The 16,117-nt window shown below is 48.2% G+C and overlaps 1 protein-coding gene across 5 annotated transcripts in view; it reads right to left on the bottom strand.

Moving 5' to 3' along the window:
- Window positions 1-247: 247 nt before the first annotated feature.
- The window catches only part of COL14A1 (collagen type XIV alpha 1 chain), a 222,187-nt gene continuing 206,317 nt past the window's right edge, over window positions 248-16,117 (bottom strand). The window contains exons 46-49 of one of the 5 annotated variants that reach the window (XR_005724651.1): window positions 4,478-4,555; window positions 2,690-2,845; window positions 951-1,895; window positions 248-622 (exon numbers count right to left, since the gene is read on the bottom strand). Coding sequence is in view for 3 of the 5 variants with exons in the window: in XM_040261790.1 (XP_040117724.1) it covers window positions 1,010-1,089; window positions 2,690-2,845; window positions 4,478-4,555 (314 nt within the window). In the remaining 2 variants the exon portion in view is untranslated. Of the gene's footprint in view, window positions 1,896-2,689; window positions 2,846-4,477; window positions 4,556-16,117 lie in introns of all 5 variants that reach the window. The other 4 variants (XR_005724650.1, XM_040261790.1, XM_040261792.1 and 1 more) reach the window with 4 other exon arrangements.

The raw sequence follows: 16,117 nt of genomic DNA, 5'->3' as shown, positions 1-16,117 counted from the left end.
CCCACGGCCATTGCTGTCTGGTGGTTATAAACGAATAACAGAATTCTGCCAGTCACTTAGGCTCAAGACAATTGCTCTTTTCCTGTTAAAGCATTTTTTTCACTCATTCACACTCTGAATGAATGAAAGCTTGAATGCGCGTCTAAAGGAAGGCAGCTGTCATTTTTCTGGTTAAACCTCAGCCAAGACTACACAAGTTTAAGGTGACATATAGAAACAGAATAAAATAAAAAGAATCAACATATGTACGTTGTTTTAAAATTTTATTTGCTTATTAAAAAAAGGTTGGAAATAAGTTTGCAAAAACATATCTGCATGTACAAAGCAATCCATGTGGTTAAGGAAGGCAAGCTCTGGAACGTACTGCTGGACCAACTGTTCTTCAAAATTGGAACTCTCTGTATCAGAGTCAGTGGGAAGCCATCAGGTTACATGTCAAAAGCCACTGGAAAGAACCGAATCTAGCGTCACAGTCGCCAGACTCAGAAAGGCCATATTCTAACGCATATTCTTGGATACCAGTGAAGCTGGTCACCAAGTGATTTCAGAGTTAGAGGAATTAATTAAGCGAGAGGTAGTTTCTCCAATCATGTCCCTTTTCCTCTTTTCACCAAGGTCATTCCTAGAGGGGATAAGGATAAATGACATCATCTTTGAATCCCTTTGAATTCCTGTTCTGGGGCCCCGTTTCCCTCAAATACAGACATTTCTGTCTTGTTGCATTTTAGGACTCGTGATCACCCAATGCAGAAAGGATTCCAGAATTCAACGTTAGGGCCAGTCTTTCTCTGAGGACACCATTAAAGCAACAGGCAGGAATCAGTCCTGTGGTGTACAGATTAAGGAGTTTCTTTTTAACACACTTTTCTGCTAATATAACAATAACATTAACGGTGTCCAAACTGGAGACGCAGGCTGATGCAACAAGCCCCCAAAGGAAGCATACAAACCACGTGGTCAGTCGCCTTACGTGCCTTTGCAGTCGGGCCTCCGAGCGCCGCTGAGACTGTCAGATCCCAGAGCCCCACAGCTCCATGGCCTCCAGCTCATCCTGGACAGGGGTGAACTCTGGCTGGTCAGGATGGGGAGCTAGAGGGGAGAGTGGGGTGGGGGCTTGTAGAGCCCAGGAGCCGCAGATTGGTGCCCTCCCCTCCTATGGATCCGCAGAGGCATAGGTTTGGTCTCTAAAGTACAGGGATATCCTGCTTGGGTAGAAAGTGCGAGCACCCTGCATCCACCGGGCTGTGCGCACCTTTTCCAGGAGGTTTCAGATGGTTAGTAAAAGAAGGGTCAGGTACACCACAGAAATGGTTGGCCAAACTGCTTAAATATGACATGTTTTATTTACAAAAGAAAACCCGAATATCAGCAGAGTGACGAAAGAAAAATAAATTTTAAAAACCAACCTCATGTTAGAAGTCCAACACCAGGGGACAGGAGGCAGAGGGGGCTGATCAGAGGAGAAACAGAGAGCAGGGGGGCCAGGAAGAAAGACGCCCAGCAATGTGTGTGAGGCGGGATGAGGAGAAGGCGCCTTGCAGTGGCTACTCCTGGGCTCCACCTGGGGAGGTTTGGGGTAACTCTCGGCTGCCAGACTCATACCGTCACCCAGGCTGATACGGAGCAGTCAGTCTTTATGACAGCTGACAAATGACTTGGTTATATCCCAGTCTTATCATAGGTTAAGTGTTCGGAGCAGAGAGGGCAGGAGATGAGAGAGTGGGCAGGTGGGGGGAAGCAGGTGGGCAGGGGAGAGGGGTGCCCGTGGTCAGGGGCCGGGCTGGGTGGTCGGGGTCAGCAGGACAGTTCTGTGTCTGCAGCCAATTGCCCAGGCCAATGGAATCAGAGTGGAAGAGTTCCACGTCAGTGCTGGTAATCATTGTAAGGGACCAGATCTTAATGAGAGACAGGGAAGTTTGAGAGAATGGGGAGGGAAGAGACGAACAGAGAAAAACACATCAGCAAAACTCTGACCAGTCCCTCTGGGAAATAAGGTTAAACTTCTTCTAAAGCAGAAAATTTCAGTTCATGGGCTAATAAGGTTATTGCCCCAAAGCAGTTTCTGACCCTCTCTCCTGATGCTTCCAAGAGTGACCGTGCTAGAAAATGTCCCGTTATACAACCCTCTAGCCCACATGCAGACCACAGATGCTTTTAGAAAGCACAATGTTTTCAGGATCTCCATCCGGTAGTTAATAAGAGGCAAGGGCGGTGTGGCCACTTTTGCTTCTTAAAATAATCCCTGGTCATTTAAAATGCATGTGGTGGGGAGGATGTCACCCAACAGAATCTGCAGGCCTCCCCTAATTATGCAGGAAGTTCTAAGCTTGAGGTGTCCCCAAAACAAGAGTAAAATTTAACAGGACATCATGGCCACACCACAGAAGTAACACAGAGAGGCCCCAGAGAATTTTCAGATGTGTCCCTCAGTGATCAATATGAGGTCAGAGGCCATCTGGAAGCAAGGAAGACGTAGGTAGGTGTGGCATCAGTTTAAATTTCCCCTTAAGAGGTAACCTCTATATTAATTTGCACTTCACAGGAGAGGCCTCTGGATAATTTCAAAGGTAGTGAGCAATTCCAGCTTTGCTTCCTGCTCAAAATAGGTTTGCTTTTCAGAGGTCCCTCCCACCACTATGGTACTAAGACAGTAAGATTTGCTCAAAGCCCACGAAGGGCTGACACTTACCGCCCACGCCGTAGGCAGAACACGAAGAAGGGTCGCAGTATCCAGGCTGGCCGGATGGGCCCTGTGGCCCAGGGACCCCCAGGTGACCTGGTGGACCCCTCGGTCCAGGAGAGCCGGGGGGCCCCGGGCTTCCTGGTCGACTCTCCCCAGAAGGCCCTAAGGAGTGTCCACCAGTGAAAACAGTTGGTCTCTTATCATCACAGGGTGAGGTTTCAGACCACCAAGAAATAAACTAACTCTTACAAGAAGCCATCTTACACGTTTTGACAACTAGGGTGGTCTGCCTCTTTCTACTCAATGAGTTCTAATTCTTGAACTAGATTTCCTGGACAGAGGATCACACTGCAATCACACGTTCTCCTGGAGGTCAATGCTTTCAATCAGCTCAGGAAACTGGAAAGCAAAGTGCATTCTCGTCCCTCACCTCTTGAATATTAAGGGAGAGGAGCAGACCGCCCCCGACCTCGTGACCTTTACGGAGCCTCCGTTTCCCAGTGCAGGCTCCTGGAGATCCAGCATGAGGGCACGCATACACACACACGTTTCCACGCAGAGAAGCACACCCTACTGGCTTATGGCCCCAGATGGCTGAAATAAATTATTCTACGTTTGAAAGAAATTATACTGCAGGAGAAAAATGAAAATTCTGAACTTGGACCCAATAGATGAATCCGAAATTCCTTTAGGCTAGCTTGTGTCAATTGAGAGCTTAACGCTGAATGAAAGTGAGAGGCCGATTGAAATTTCTGTGAATTTTAGGAGTGCGTCAGCCTGGGCTTTTTCTGGCTCACGTGTTTGTTTTGTTCTAGACCTGGATTTCAACAGTGTTTCAAAGGCCTTTTTCAACTAGAAATGAATCTCTTCGAATAGAACCAAAATGAAAATCAGGAACAGGTATCACCCTGTATTTTAAAAGTGTTGCAAATCTCTGGTGAACTCAGCTCCATTCAGCTAACATTCACCAAGCATTCACTCTGCATAAGGCATGCTCTAGAACAGTTCCTCATACAATCTCTAAGAACAGGAGTATCTATACTCAGAGCTGACCTACTGCACCAGGAATCTCTCCTACAAAAAGTATTTCCCCAAATCATCAATAGGTTGGCAAGAAAAACTGGTCATTAGATTCAATATGCTTAAGACTGGGACTGTAAATACCAGTAGGACTGAAAACTTATAATTCTAATAAACAAGTACGGCCATCTGGAGACCGTCCTAAAACATATAGTGAAATTCACAAAACTCGAAGCTTGCACAAGCCCCATGGAGTGAGACGGCCCCAGTGGCAGAAACTGTGAGCGCTCATCACACAGCCGTGCATCCCCCCTGGATTCTGAGCCTCCCCTGCAGTTCGGTTGGGGCTTGTGACTAGTCCCAGCCCGTGGAATATAACCGGAAGGGACATCGGGCATCCTCCATCCAGGAAGCTGATCTTTCTCCTCAAGGCCCTTTGCTCTAGAATGAGGGGAAAGTCAGCCTACCCACATCAAACTCTGGGTACGTGTCAGTCCACGAAGCATTTGGGGATTGATTCGTTAGTGAAGTATAGCCTAGCCCCAGCCTGACCCTGCAAACAGTGAGATCCCAGCACATGCTGTACCTCTGGGCCTGGTGTATGGGAGACTGGTTACTAACACACTGGCCTTCCCGTGAAGGGAATGGGAAACACGGTACCTCTCCGGTCAGCACATGGATGTAACATGGTCATCTGCCTTGCCTGCAGTGTCAAGGGAATATGAAGACTTGGGGTTTCCATCCTGCAGTTTGCCGTTGGGTAGGAAGACTTACCTGCTGGCCCAGGGGGGCCTCTGGGACCTTGAGTTCCAATGCCCGGATTTCCTTTTTCTCCCTTCACACCAGTTAAACCTAGTTTTTGTTTTTTTTTTTAAAAAAAAAAAAAAGGGAAAAGAAAAGAAAATTCTCCTTAAATGAAATCTGGGTAGTTCTGTTTTTCCTGGGTTTCACAAGGATCTCTCTGATGAGGACACAATGACAGTTGGTTTGGGGTTATGTTACCACAGGACTCTTTAAATTGAATCCTGACACAACCACATGCAGAGGGCGGCCCTGTGTCTGTGTGTGTCGTCTGCGTTTGTAACACTGCAAGTTTCCCGTCTTCCCTCCGCTGAGGTGGCCAGCCCGCTGGGATCTGGCCGGCGTTTTGCACACATGGGCCCTCGGACAGATGTGGCTGGCACTCCACGAGGAGCACAATAGAAATAACCAGTGGACATGTCTAACATTTTCCTTTGGGTCCACCCTGTAAAGTGTCTGCAAAAGGCATGAATTATAATTAGGCAGCAAAGCTCTAAAGAGCGCGAGTTTCCATTAAAAACTTGGAAGGTTCAGGGAAAGCCTGTGTTTGATTTGGCTGATTCAGCTCCATAAAAATCTAAACCTATTCAAGTTTCTTTTCCACTGAACAAACCTCTTCTTCCAAGTAATTTACGGTGCTATTAACAAACTATACATTTTCACAGGCAGAAAAACAAAGAAACGTACACGCTGACACCTCATCACCCCAACAGTCCTAACACAAGACCGCTGGACAGGCGACAAGGGCGCGGCGAGGCCCAGCCCAGCACAGCAGGCTGCGGCAGACCAGGGTCCGGGTTGCGTGGCTCGCGGCGCAGGAAGACTTAGTGTCTGCTTTCACGTGTACGGCAATATTTTGAGTTAATAGGATGCGGAAGTACACCTCTTTGCAATTGCAAAGAAATTATGTGTGAGTTTGGGAAAGCCGATGAGGGAACGTACATAAAAGAAAACAATCAAATTGATAGGCAGTGGCATGAGACTGGTCTAAAGTGTTTAAAATCACAAATAACTTTTTTTCCCTTCTAAGTGCAAGGCATATTTACTGTAGACAAATTAGAAGACCCAGAAAGCAATGATTCCAATCCTAGAAAATAATCACTTTTGACATCTTGGTTTGTAACTTCCAGAGAGAAAGGTATTGATGCAGTACTTGCTCTGGGGACAGCAGCTTTTCTACACTGCACAGATAAAGTCTGTCCTCTGATGTCTGCTGTGCTCCTGGTGACCTCTTTCTGGGGTCAAGGTATACGTGTCACCTTTTAGAAAAGTTCTTCCTCTTGTTATCGGTCCTCGGGGCTGCTCCACCCACAGGGAGGCTGCCCTAACACGCGTGTGTGCTGCGCGCAGCCTCGGTGGCATTTTCTGAGCTCACCAGAGACCAGGGCTGCAAGGAGAGGGCGGGGCGCTGACCGCTGAGCACCGACCTCCTGCTCCAGCCCTAACTCTTCTAGGAGCGGACAGGAAGAGAGTGATTTCTCAAAAGTAAAACTGCGTCGCACCTGAATTGAAAAAGCATATAATTTACATGAATCGACACTTAACGCTCCACTGTTAAATCCAGTTGTTCAGAAAACCATCCTGAGTCTACTGGTTGTTATTTGTAGCTACTAGCTTGGCTAATTGAGTAATAGTTGGAGTGGGTACTATTTTTAATTAGAGGGAGATGCTTCCTTGCTTGACAGTTGTGCCCTAACACGCATCAGAAACCGCCTCTCCTGTGAGAACTGGAACCACTTTCCCCACAGGAACCCACTCACTTTTAAAGAATTAGAACTTGAGAAAGGACACCGATGACTAACGGCAGGCTGCATGACTAACGGCACGGTGACTCAGGCCTCCCGTGACCTTATGGTACCCACAGATCAACGCTAAGGACAGGCTCTCGGGGACACCACATAAGAGGAAGACATAGGCAATTCAGCAGAAGAGGACATTCAGGAAAGAGTCCCTGCGAAGACACCCCTGATAGCAGCTTCCTGACGGACTCTGTCCTTACTCACAAAGAAAGCAGAAGGCAGGGACCACTGTGGAGCAGAGAGTCTGGTTCTTTTAATTTTCTACTTACGTAGCGAAAAAGAAGTGGCATTTGATATTATCCGCAATGCAACTCAAAGTAGGAGAAGAAGGTCCTCACAAGAATGTTCCAGCCCCCCAAGATGCCTCAGAGCCTCCCTGGTGGCTCAGCTCATAAAGAATCTGCCTGCAGTGCAGGAGACCTGGGTTCGATCCCTGGGTCAGGAAGATCGCCTGGAGAAGGAAATGGCAACCCACTCCAGTATTCTTGCCTGAGAAATCCCATGGACCCAAGAGCCTGGAGGGCTACAATCCATGGACTCACAAGAGTCGGACATGACTCAGTAACTAAACCACCAAATGCCTTAAAAGAAAATAAAGGGGGGTGGGGAGAAGACTGTAAGCACAACAAATCCAAAGGCAAGGATTATCGATTCCACTCATGGCCATGTCCAACATTTCTAGGTGGCGGTGGTTCATTGCTAAGTCGTGTCTCTTTGCGACCCCACGGACTGTCCATGGGATTTCCCGGGCAAGAATACTGGGGCGGGTTGCCATTTCCTTCTCCAGGGGATCTTCCCAACCCAGGGATCGAACCCGGGTCTCCTGCATTGCAGGCAGATTCTTTACCAGCTGAGTCGCCGGGGAAGCCTGTAAACATAGAATACTTCACGAACTTACGGTGCCTTCCAAAGAGCACATAACTAACAGATATTTCCTGAATGCACAGATGGATGATGGTTTGCTTCCTTACTATCTGAGCCTCCCTTGGCACTGATCCCACCGCATTGCTTATTTTTACGTTCATCCGGCCTGGAACCAGGAGCCTGCTGAGTGCAGGGATCGTGCCTTATTTATTGCTCCAGCGTCAGATCCAAGCTCTCACATAGTAGGTGGTCCAGTAAACACTGGAAGAATAACGGGATGACTGCATGTCTACACATCACACAGCTGATGGTTAAAGGCAGGCATGACCTTTGAAGGATCAACAAACGATTTCTTAGGCTGGAAGCCTGCTTTTACTTTCACATGCGCGGCTTTTGTGAAAACTGTGTTTTCCTAACAAGTTCCTTATGTGGCCATACCAACTACTGGCGTCGTGTAGAGATGAACATCATGGAGTCCAATTAAATTGGAGTTTCTGTCATTTTTTTAAAAAATGAGCATAGCTGATAGAAATGAAGACTTAACTTTCCAAAAATATGATTTAAGCTAAGATTAAAATATCCTTAGGTTTCTGTGGAGTCACCAAAAATCTTTAGAATAGTCTTTTCTATGATTTTTTCATTCTTCCTTTTTTCCTTTTTTTAATGAGAATTTTTACAATCTACTGTCTTAGATCTTGCTCTCATTAAAAAATTTAAGATCTTATTCTTGTATTTCTTTCTTTTTAAAAGAAAATCTTTAAAAATTAAAAAATAAACTTTAAAACTTTAAAAATAGACTTTACTCTTTCAGAGCAGTCAGGTTCACAAGCAATCCTGAGGAGAAAGTAGAGAGGGGCCTCCCATACCCTCTCCCCTGCACTGCCTGGCCTCCATCACCATCAACATCCCTCCCTGGATGGATGGTATTCTTTCTTTAAAAGTCTCATTGCGGGATCTCCCTGGCGGTCCAGTGGCTAGGACTCCATGCTCCCAATGCAGGAGGCCCGAGTTCGATACCTAGTTCGATATCAGCGAACTAGATCCCACAAGCTGCATCTCAGACCCGATACAGCCAAATAAACTAGATAATATTCTTTAAAAGTCTCATTAGCAACCACACCAGGGCTCCCTGAGCCTGCCTCCCCACTCACCGAAGACCAGCCCTCCGATGTTTTCTTTGCTAAAGAATACGTGTTCATTTGCCCGCAGCAGGCCTCAGCTGCGGTGTGTGTGACCCGCTCCCTGACCAGAGAGGGAACCTGGGCCCCTGCTCTGCGAGCGCAGAGTCTCAGCCACTAGATCCCCAGAGAGGTCCCTCCAGTGTTTTCCTTTATGGGTGTACGAAGGCAGAGACCTGCTTGTTTCCGCTCATCCTTGTATTCCTGGTACCAGACACAGAGCAGGCACTCAGGAAATACCTGCCAAACAAAGGGACGGCTGAAAGGAGCAAGAGCCTGACTGGACGACGTGGCCCACCACCGGTGCCGAGACGCGGCCTCCGCGGTTTTGGGTCTAAATGCTTCACACGTATAAACCCAGGGTGTCTTCCCAAGAATCACAATGGCGGGCAGTACTCTTAACCCGCAAAGCGGGCTGAGATTCAGACAGGTTAAGCGACTTGCCTTCAGCTAGTGAGAGCCGCGATTTGAACACAGGCAGGCTGACGCCGAAGCCTAGACACAGAACGGCCGCCTTCCTCACCGCTCTACCCCAAGCTGGATTTCGAGGCTGCCCTTGTTTTGCTTGCTGCCGTCACGGCTCCCTGAGCTGCCTGTCCAACCAGGCGGCACGTTTTCTCCGGCTCCACACTCAGAAACCAGTCCTGTGGTTACCACATCTCCTCAGCTGGTTTCCCCTGGTTTGCACACTTGCCTTCCGCTCTGAGCAAGACTTGGGGTTGATTTTCAGAAGATTTATCTCGTACACTCTGATGACTTGCCCAGTGTCTGGCCTTTGGTTATCAGCTTCCTATTTTCTTTGGCCTGTTGACCTCCAAGTGGGGAGAGTTTACTCATTTCTCTGGTGCCCTGAGCACAGCAAGCACTCAGGCTAGAGTCTCAAGGTACTCCACGGAGCAGTCATTCATTCCCTCTTTATCCCAGCTATTCGGAGCAACTCTCAGAATTTATGCCCAGGCAGATATGCAAGGCCTGGGTAATGCTTTCATTGTAATTCTACCAAGAAGCCACAGAAAATATGAGACAAGGCTTCAGCTGTGTTATTATATTGTCTGTTGCCTGGGAAATGACTGGCAATACATTCCAAGTAGAGTTAATTTTTCATTCAGTATATGCTTGAATGCCTGCTAGGTACAAGGTCCTGGAACAAATACCTCATTACAAGAGGGCAGATTAATTGGACTCAATCCAACAAGCGTTTTATGTCCTTTTCCAGGCTCTGCTCTTTTTACATGTTTGGGCTGTATGATTAGTACCAACATGTAGAGCTCCAAGTTTTGTGCTTCAGTGGCCAAGACTAGAACATAAATATTTTTGTTTTTCTTGGTTTTGAGCTGCAAGGCAAGGTTTGTGGGATCTTCGTTCCGTGACCAGGGATTGAACCTGTGCCCCAGGCAGCAGAAGTATAGAATCTTAACTGCTGGACCTCCAGGCAAGTCCTCTAATTGGTTTTAAATGTAAACAATCTTTGCAAACCATTGCTAAGAGTCCATCTCTCTACAGCCTTTTCCTTTAAACAACTGGTCATGTAGCATGCCTCTATAATTCAGGGTCCAGCAGGGACCATTCCCTCAGGAAGAGGGAACTTGGTGCAGAGATTTGGTTACATGGGTGACAGAAGGGCTGAGAAGCCAAATAGAGATGATGAGGCAGCCCACACCCCAGCAGCAGTAGGAAGCAACTCTGGCCGCCAGGCATGCAGGGACAAGGAGAAGGAAGGGTGTGCCTGGTGTGCCCGGAGCCCAGCGCCTGGGCCTTCTGGAGGGTCTGGAGAGAGAGAGAGACAGGGGTCCAGTGGACGCAGGAGCCACACAGGGGCTTGGCCACAGCCGGGGTGGCCGAGGAGGCCGCATGGGGTGAGGGAGGAACAGCTTGACTTCTCTCCTCGTCAGACCCTCAGCCCTCGCCCAGGGCTCCCACTGGTTGAACCTGGCCGGGAGCAGAGCTCCAGGCAGCCTGGGAACAGAAAGACGCGCAGCTACAGGAGGGAGGAGGGCCGAGGGGACAGAGGACGACGGGCCCCCAGCTCATCAGCGACCCGCCTGCACCTCGCTGCTTGCAGCCGGAGGGCAGGAAGGGGCAGGGGCCACACAGCAGGAAGCCTGGGGCTCTGCCCACTCGGCCGGGCCCCTGGTGTTACGGCCTCCTGGGTCCTAACAGGGAATCCCGGCCTATCCCTTTCAGCTCCAAGGTTTGCACTGCTCTTCTTCAAACGCCATCAGATCATGTCCAGCACTGACGGCTGGAAAAAGGATGAATGATTCAAGCTTAGCAGAAAAACGAGCCAATTGCTGCAGTTTTAAAAAATGGGTATTATAGGTTCTGCATGAATATTCAGCCAGCTGGTGATATTTAAATAGATATTCAAGTTAGAGCTTGGTCTGGTCTTCATCCTCACAGAACCGAAAAGCAACGTGATGCTCTCCACTCTGGGGAAGGAAGGGGGTTGTGTCTGGGTGCTGGGACAAGGCGCAGGTCTCACACACATGCTCCCTGGTGGCGACCCGGGTTTGGTCCCTGGGTGGGGAAGATCCCCTGGAGAAGGAAATGACCACCACTCTAGGATTCTTGCCTGGACAGCCCTCATGGACAGAGGAGCCTGGAGGGCTACAGTCCACAGAGTCACAAAGAACTGGACACAGCTGAGCCACTAACACGCACACACATAGTAACTTAACGTCAGAGTTGAATTGAGAACCAATGAAAATGGAGAGGGTTAGTGAAGACATCTCCTCTATGTATGTTTTCACCTAGCTACACACATGCCTTCTGTTACACTTATTTATTACAATGTATTTATTGTTTTAAAAGCTGTGCCAAAAAATTCTCTGAAAATGGTTTATCATAGCTAATATAAACAGCTTTAGTTTTATCACATAAACTAAAACTTGTTATTCTTTCATTTCACTTGTTTATGCTCAGGGCCAGAAATTTAGAAAATGCCAAAGTACCTTCCTACATTTAAAAGAAAGTGGGGGGGAGGAAATCGGGTGAATGCCGTCAAGATGTACAAACTCACAGCTACAGACAAATAAGTACTAGGGAAGGAGCGTACAGCATGATAAAAACACTAATATTATCAAGGGAGTGAATCTTAAACGTACAAACTTACAGCTATAGACAAATAAGTACTAGGGAAGGAGCGTACAACATGATAAAAAAACACTAATATTATCAAGGGAGTGAATCTTAAACGTATCTTCACAAGAAAAAAACACATTTTTTCCTGATTCTTTAATTTTGTATCTATACAACAGGATGGATGTCACTAAGCTTATCATGGCCCTATTTCCTGATGTAGCCGAGCCAAACAGTTGTGCTAAACTTACACAGTGCTGTATGCTGGTTAAATCTCAATAAAACTGGAAGAAAAAAAGGAAAACAAAGATAAAAAAAATAAAGGAAAGATAAAATAGCCCGTGGGAATCTGCTGTATGACTCAAGGAACTCAAGCTGGGCTCTGTGACAACCTAGAGTGGTGGGATGGGGCGGGAGGTGGGGGGAGACTCAGGAAGGGGCGTACATGTACTTACATTACATTACAGCTGATCCATGTTGATGCTTGGCAGAAACCCACACAGAATTGTAACTATCCCTCAATTAAAAATAAAGAAGAGAAAATAAAGTCTCTCTCCTCTCTCTAGATTATCTGTGTACACACGTAGGCAATACAGGCAGAAGGTCTTTTGACGTTTGACCACAGATATCTAAATTAGACACTCACATTTGGGCACTGAAATACCCAATGCAATTTCTATTATATATGCAATAGGAAATGCATATTAGATGTATCCAGAATAACCAAAATTTCTACTTAAAAATTTTACCCTGCTGTTCTGGCTAAAATTCCATGATGATGACTTGAGAGAATGCTGAACTGTCAACTTGGCGGTGACTGGCCATTAATAGGATGTCTTTGGACGGATGGACCAGAACGGCACCGGCTTCTGCTCTCCTCAGGACGCTTGGGTTGAACGAGGAACGGCAGCCAAGAGCTAAGCACGTGGTAATTAGCACCATAAATCACTTATGAGTCCCGACATGACTGCTGGGTGTCGGGTATTACGAGGCATAAACGGAAAGCAGACGCTGAATCTGGTTAGTGGGGAGCATGCAGTCTCATCGGTGAAATAACAGAAGCAAAACCAATCAGAGACAATTCAAGAAAACGTATTCAACTTGGGCGCTACGTGATATATTTCACACGGTAATGAGGTAGGGATCAGCCGTTGCTTCATGTGTCAAATATTCGTTCAGGCCCCTTGGGAAGGTGTATACAGGAAAAGCATAGTCCCATTCAAGGAAACCAGAGTCCGGTGGGAAGACAGACAAGAACGTCGACAATCCCAGCACAGAGTGAGACAGCTGGGAGGCAGGCACGCGTCTGGGGGCACCAAGGAGAGGCCTTGGTCCGCTTCAGTGGGAGTCACGCAGGTGTGGCCGACACACTGGGCAGCCAGCCCGCCCTGGGGAGAAGGAGCGGTCTGGCAGGGCTGGCCGTCGAGACGAGTTTCGAAGCTTGAGTCTGAATAAACCAGAGGAAGGAAGAGAGTTCTGCAGAGTTGGAAGAACATGTGAAAACCCACGAAAGGTGTAAGGATGGGGCAGCACAGGAGTCAGCACGAGGACAGAAAGGAACAGGCATGGATGAGACCGCGGCGGGCAGAGGCGGCGGGCTGGACTCCCCCAGCAGAACTGCACGTCCATCTCCTCGCAGAGGACTTCCCCGCTCCTGGGATCTGGGCTCGGCCGTGTGCCTTGCTTTGCTCAGGGGAGTATCAGTGGCCGTGATGTGAACAAAGCCTTGAAATATGATAGGCGGGTGGTCAGCCTATTGACGCTGCCGTAAGGAGGACATACCCCGGAGTCACTGCCCCTCCAGCCAGGACCCCAGCAGAGCAGAGCTGCCCTGTCTCCCACGGACATGCGGTGGGAGACGATATCTATTGTGTGTTACTGAGATTTTTGTGGTTCGTTTTGCAGCGAAAGCTAACTGACACTGAGAGCCCTGGGCAGCTCCTTTTGGCTAGAACAAAGGGTACCGACTGGAAGAGCAGCTGACGGGGAAATATGACCTACTAAGAGGCGTTAACGTGGGGCAGCTTCCAACATAGCACCCATTACCCAAGGCGAGGACTGAAATCCAGCGCAAGGATCTGCTACAACTCATTACCCAGACCTTCCAATCAAGGATTTTAAAAAATTTAAGGTACAGAAACAACTGTATCAGCTTTCACGGCAAAAAGAAGATAAAATACCAGTTACAGGATTTTTGTTATGGTAATAGTCATATTACAATAGTACAAAGCTAGGGACACAATTTCATGATAACTGTAACTTGTAAGTGACTTCTTAAAGTGTCTCTTTGTGTTTGACTGGAAATTGATTTTATCCTAACTACAGTTAATTCCAGAAACAGATACCCAAAAAACTGTTAGTCTACAAAAAGAATTTTCCAATAGGTGCTATTCTTTCAAGGTGTTTAAATCTACATCTTGCATTTCCCTTCAAAAAGCCACATCTGGAATTTGAATGATTTAAAAGAGGTAGGAGAGAAATACACCCATTTAAATGGTGAAAACAGGCAGACAGGGCATGAGCCAAGCCTCACAAGAGTCCTGGAAGTCTGACTGCGTGGAAATCACTCTTACAGATGAGCGCATCACCCTGCTTACGCTGCAAGGGCAGAAGACCTGGGTTTAATCCAGAGGCGTGTGACTGAATACAGACTCCCCCATCCTGCACTCTCTCTCCCTTCAAACGGTGCAGCTTCGTTCCCTTCTACTGAGCCACACGTCTTAGTGACTCTGTGCTATCAAGAGGATACGCGGAAAGCGCCGTTGGGACTTGAGTCCTTAACGGGGCACCGTGGCTGCCCCTGCCCTCCCTGGGAGCACTAGTTCTGAGGAAAGCGGCTGAGCCAACACCCAGCTTCCCTGTGGAGACGCTTCCTTCTCACGCAGATGTGAGCGGAGAGGCCAGGGCGCGCCTGAGACCGCAGTCGTCCTGGCTGGGGTGAGCCAGCCACGTCGGCAGCAGGCCAGCCTGCCCCCGTGGAGCCTTCAGATGACGGTGCCCTGACTGACATCTCACCTGCAGCCCCACGAGAGACCCGGCCTCCCCAGGTGGCGCTAGGCGTACAGAACCCACCTGCCAGTGCAGGAGACGTGGGTTCGATCCTGGGATCGGGAAGATCCCGTGGAGGAGGGCATGGCAGCCCACTCCAGTGTTCTTGCCTGGAGAATCCCATGGGCAGAGGAACCCGGTGGGCTAGTCCGTGGGGTCACAAAGTCAGACATGACTGAGCGATTAAGCGTGCACCAGAGACCCTGAGCCAGAAGCACCCGGCTAACCCGGTCCTGAGCCCCAGACCATGAACTCCGTGGTTACACGTGTTTCCTCGTCTGAAGCTGCCAAGTCGCAACTGTTCATACTGTTCATAGCTTGTTTGTTCACAGTAACAGATCAGTACCTAGAGCTTCTCTCTGCAGCCATGATAAAGCAAGGGGTTACTTTGTAACGGGGGGGGGGACCTACAAAATAAAACATGGTACAAAGATAAAAAGAAGAAGCGTTCGCTGCCAACACCTTAAGGTCACTAAACATTAGGAAAATACAGTCCATCAAACTTTCAGAGAAAGGTCTTGTTCCAAAGGACATTCGAATTGGACTTCACCAGATAATTAATGGGTGAGAAAAGAGAAAGTTCTACTTCTCTGGAATTCATCTCTCAGGAAAGGAGAGGCAGAGGATGGAGAACGCCAGAGAGGAAGAAGCAGATCTTTACCAGCAACGAAAAGATGATGTCTCATGCAACTGAGTGTCAACCGGGATACAACATCACAGGAAGACTCGTAAACGTTTAGGCATCAACCAGGAAATTATTACGAGAGCTCTCCCAGCCCTCTATCTTTCATCAGGTTGGTCCGTCCCATAAAGATAATTTTTCCAGGAATAAACCAGGATACAAGGGACATTAAGAAGTTTCACAGATGCTTACCATTGCGGCATTCCTGGCTCACAACTACTGTGCTTCATTTCTGACTCTGTGACCAAAGGTTTCTGCCAAAGGCATCTTCTGTGCCAACAGCTCTTTTCAACAACAGGAATACTGAACGCAAGAACCCTGCTTCTCTCTCCCAGCTGTGAATCCATCGGGGGCTCTTTTTTCCTCTAGACCTTTCAGCACTGTGAATGCTCAGGAAACTGTGGCACAGAGCGAGGGACTCGGCGTCAGCTTCAGCACGGGGGCATCGCCTCTCGCCCTGAAAGCCACTTCTGTGTCTTTGGAAGGCGGTGCCCCTGACTCGCGGCAGCCATGGATGGCTGGTACCTTCTCTGCCCCTGTCTGCTGGCAGAGCTCAGCTGTGTTTCATCTTCTTCTCCCAGCTCCTTCCTCTCATTTTCTGAAACAAAGTCCATCTTTTTTCCAAGTTAACCACAGAATCTGACTGATGAAAACTGACCTTTAAATCTTGTCTTTCTTTACATTCAGTCATTAGAGATTTGATTTTCTGTGGCGGAGAAAGCTCCAAAGAGTCATTTCTAGACTTCAAAAGTCACTCAGGGATTTTATCCTCAAAGAACAATAACAAATTAATCTAGGGCGCCAACAGAGGGTAGAAACCACTCCGCAGGCTCAGTCCCTTCCCTCGTGTCCGACTCGTTGCAGCACCACGGACCGCAGCCCACCAGGCTCCTCTGTCCACAGGAGTCTCCAGGCAACAGCGCTGGAGCGGGCTGCATGCCTCCTCCAGGGCATCTCCCCGACC

Source organism: Oryx dammah, unplaced genomic scaffold (assembly GCF_014754425.2).
Source record: "Oryx dammah isolate SB20612 unplaced genomic scaffold, SCBI_Odam_1.1 HiC_scaffold_19, whole genome shotgun sequence".
Classification (NCBI taxonomy): Eukaryota; Metazoa; Chordata; class Mammalia; order Artiodactyla; family Bovidae; genus Oryx; species Oryx dammah.
Note: the sequence above shows the minus strand (reverse complement) of the source record. Positions and strands in the feature narration are given on the sequence as shown.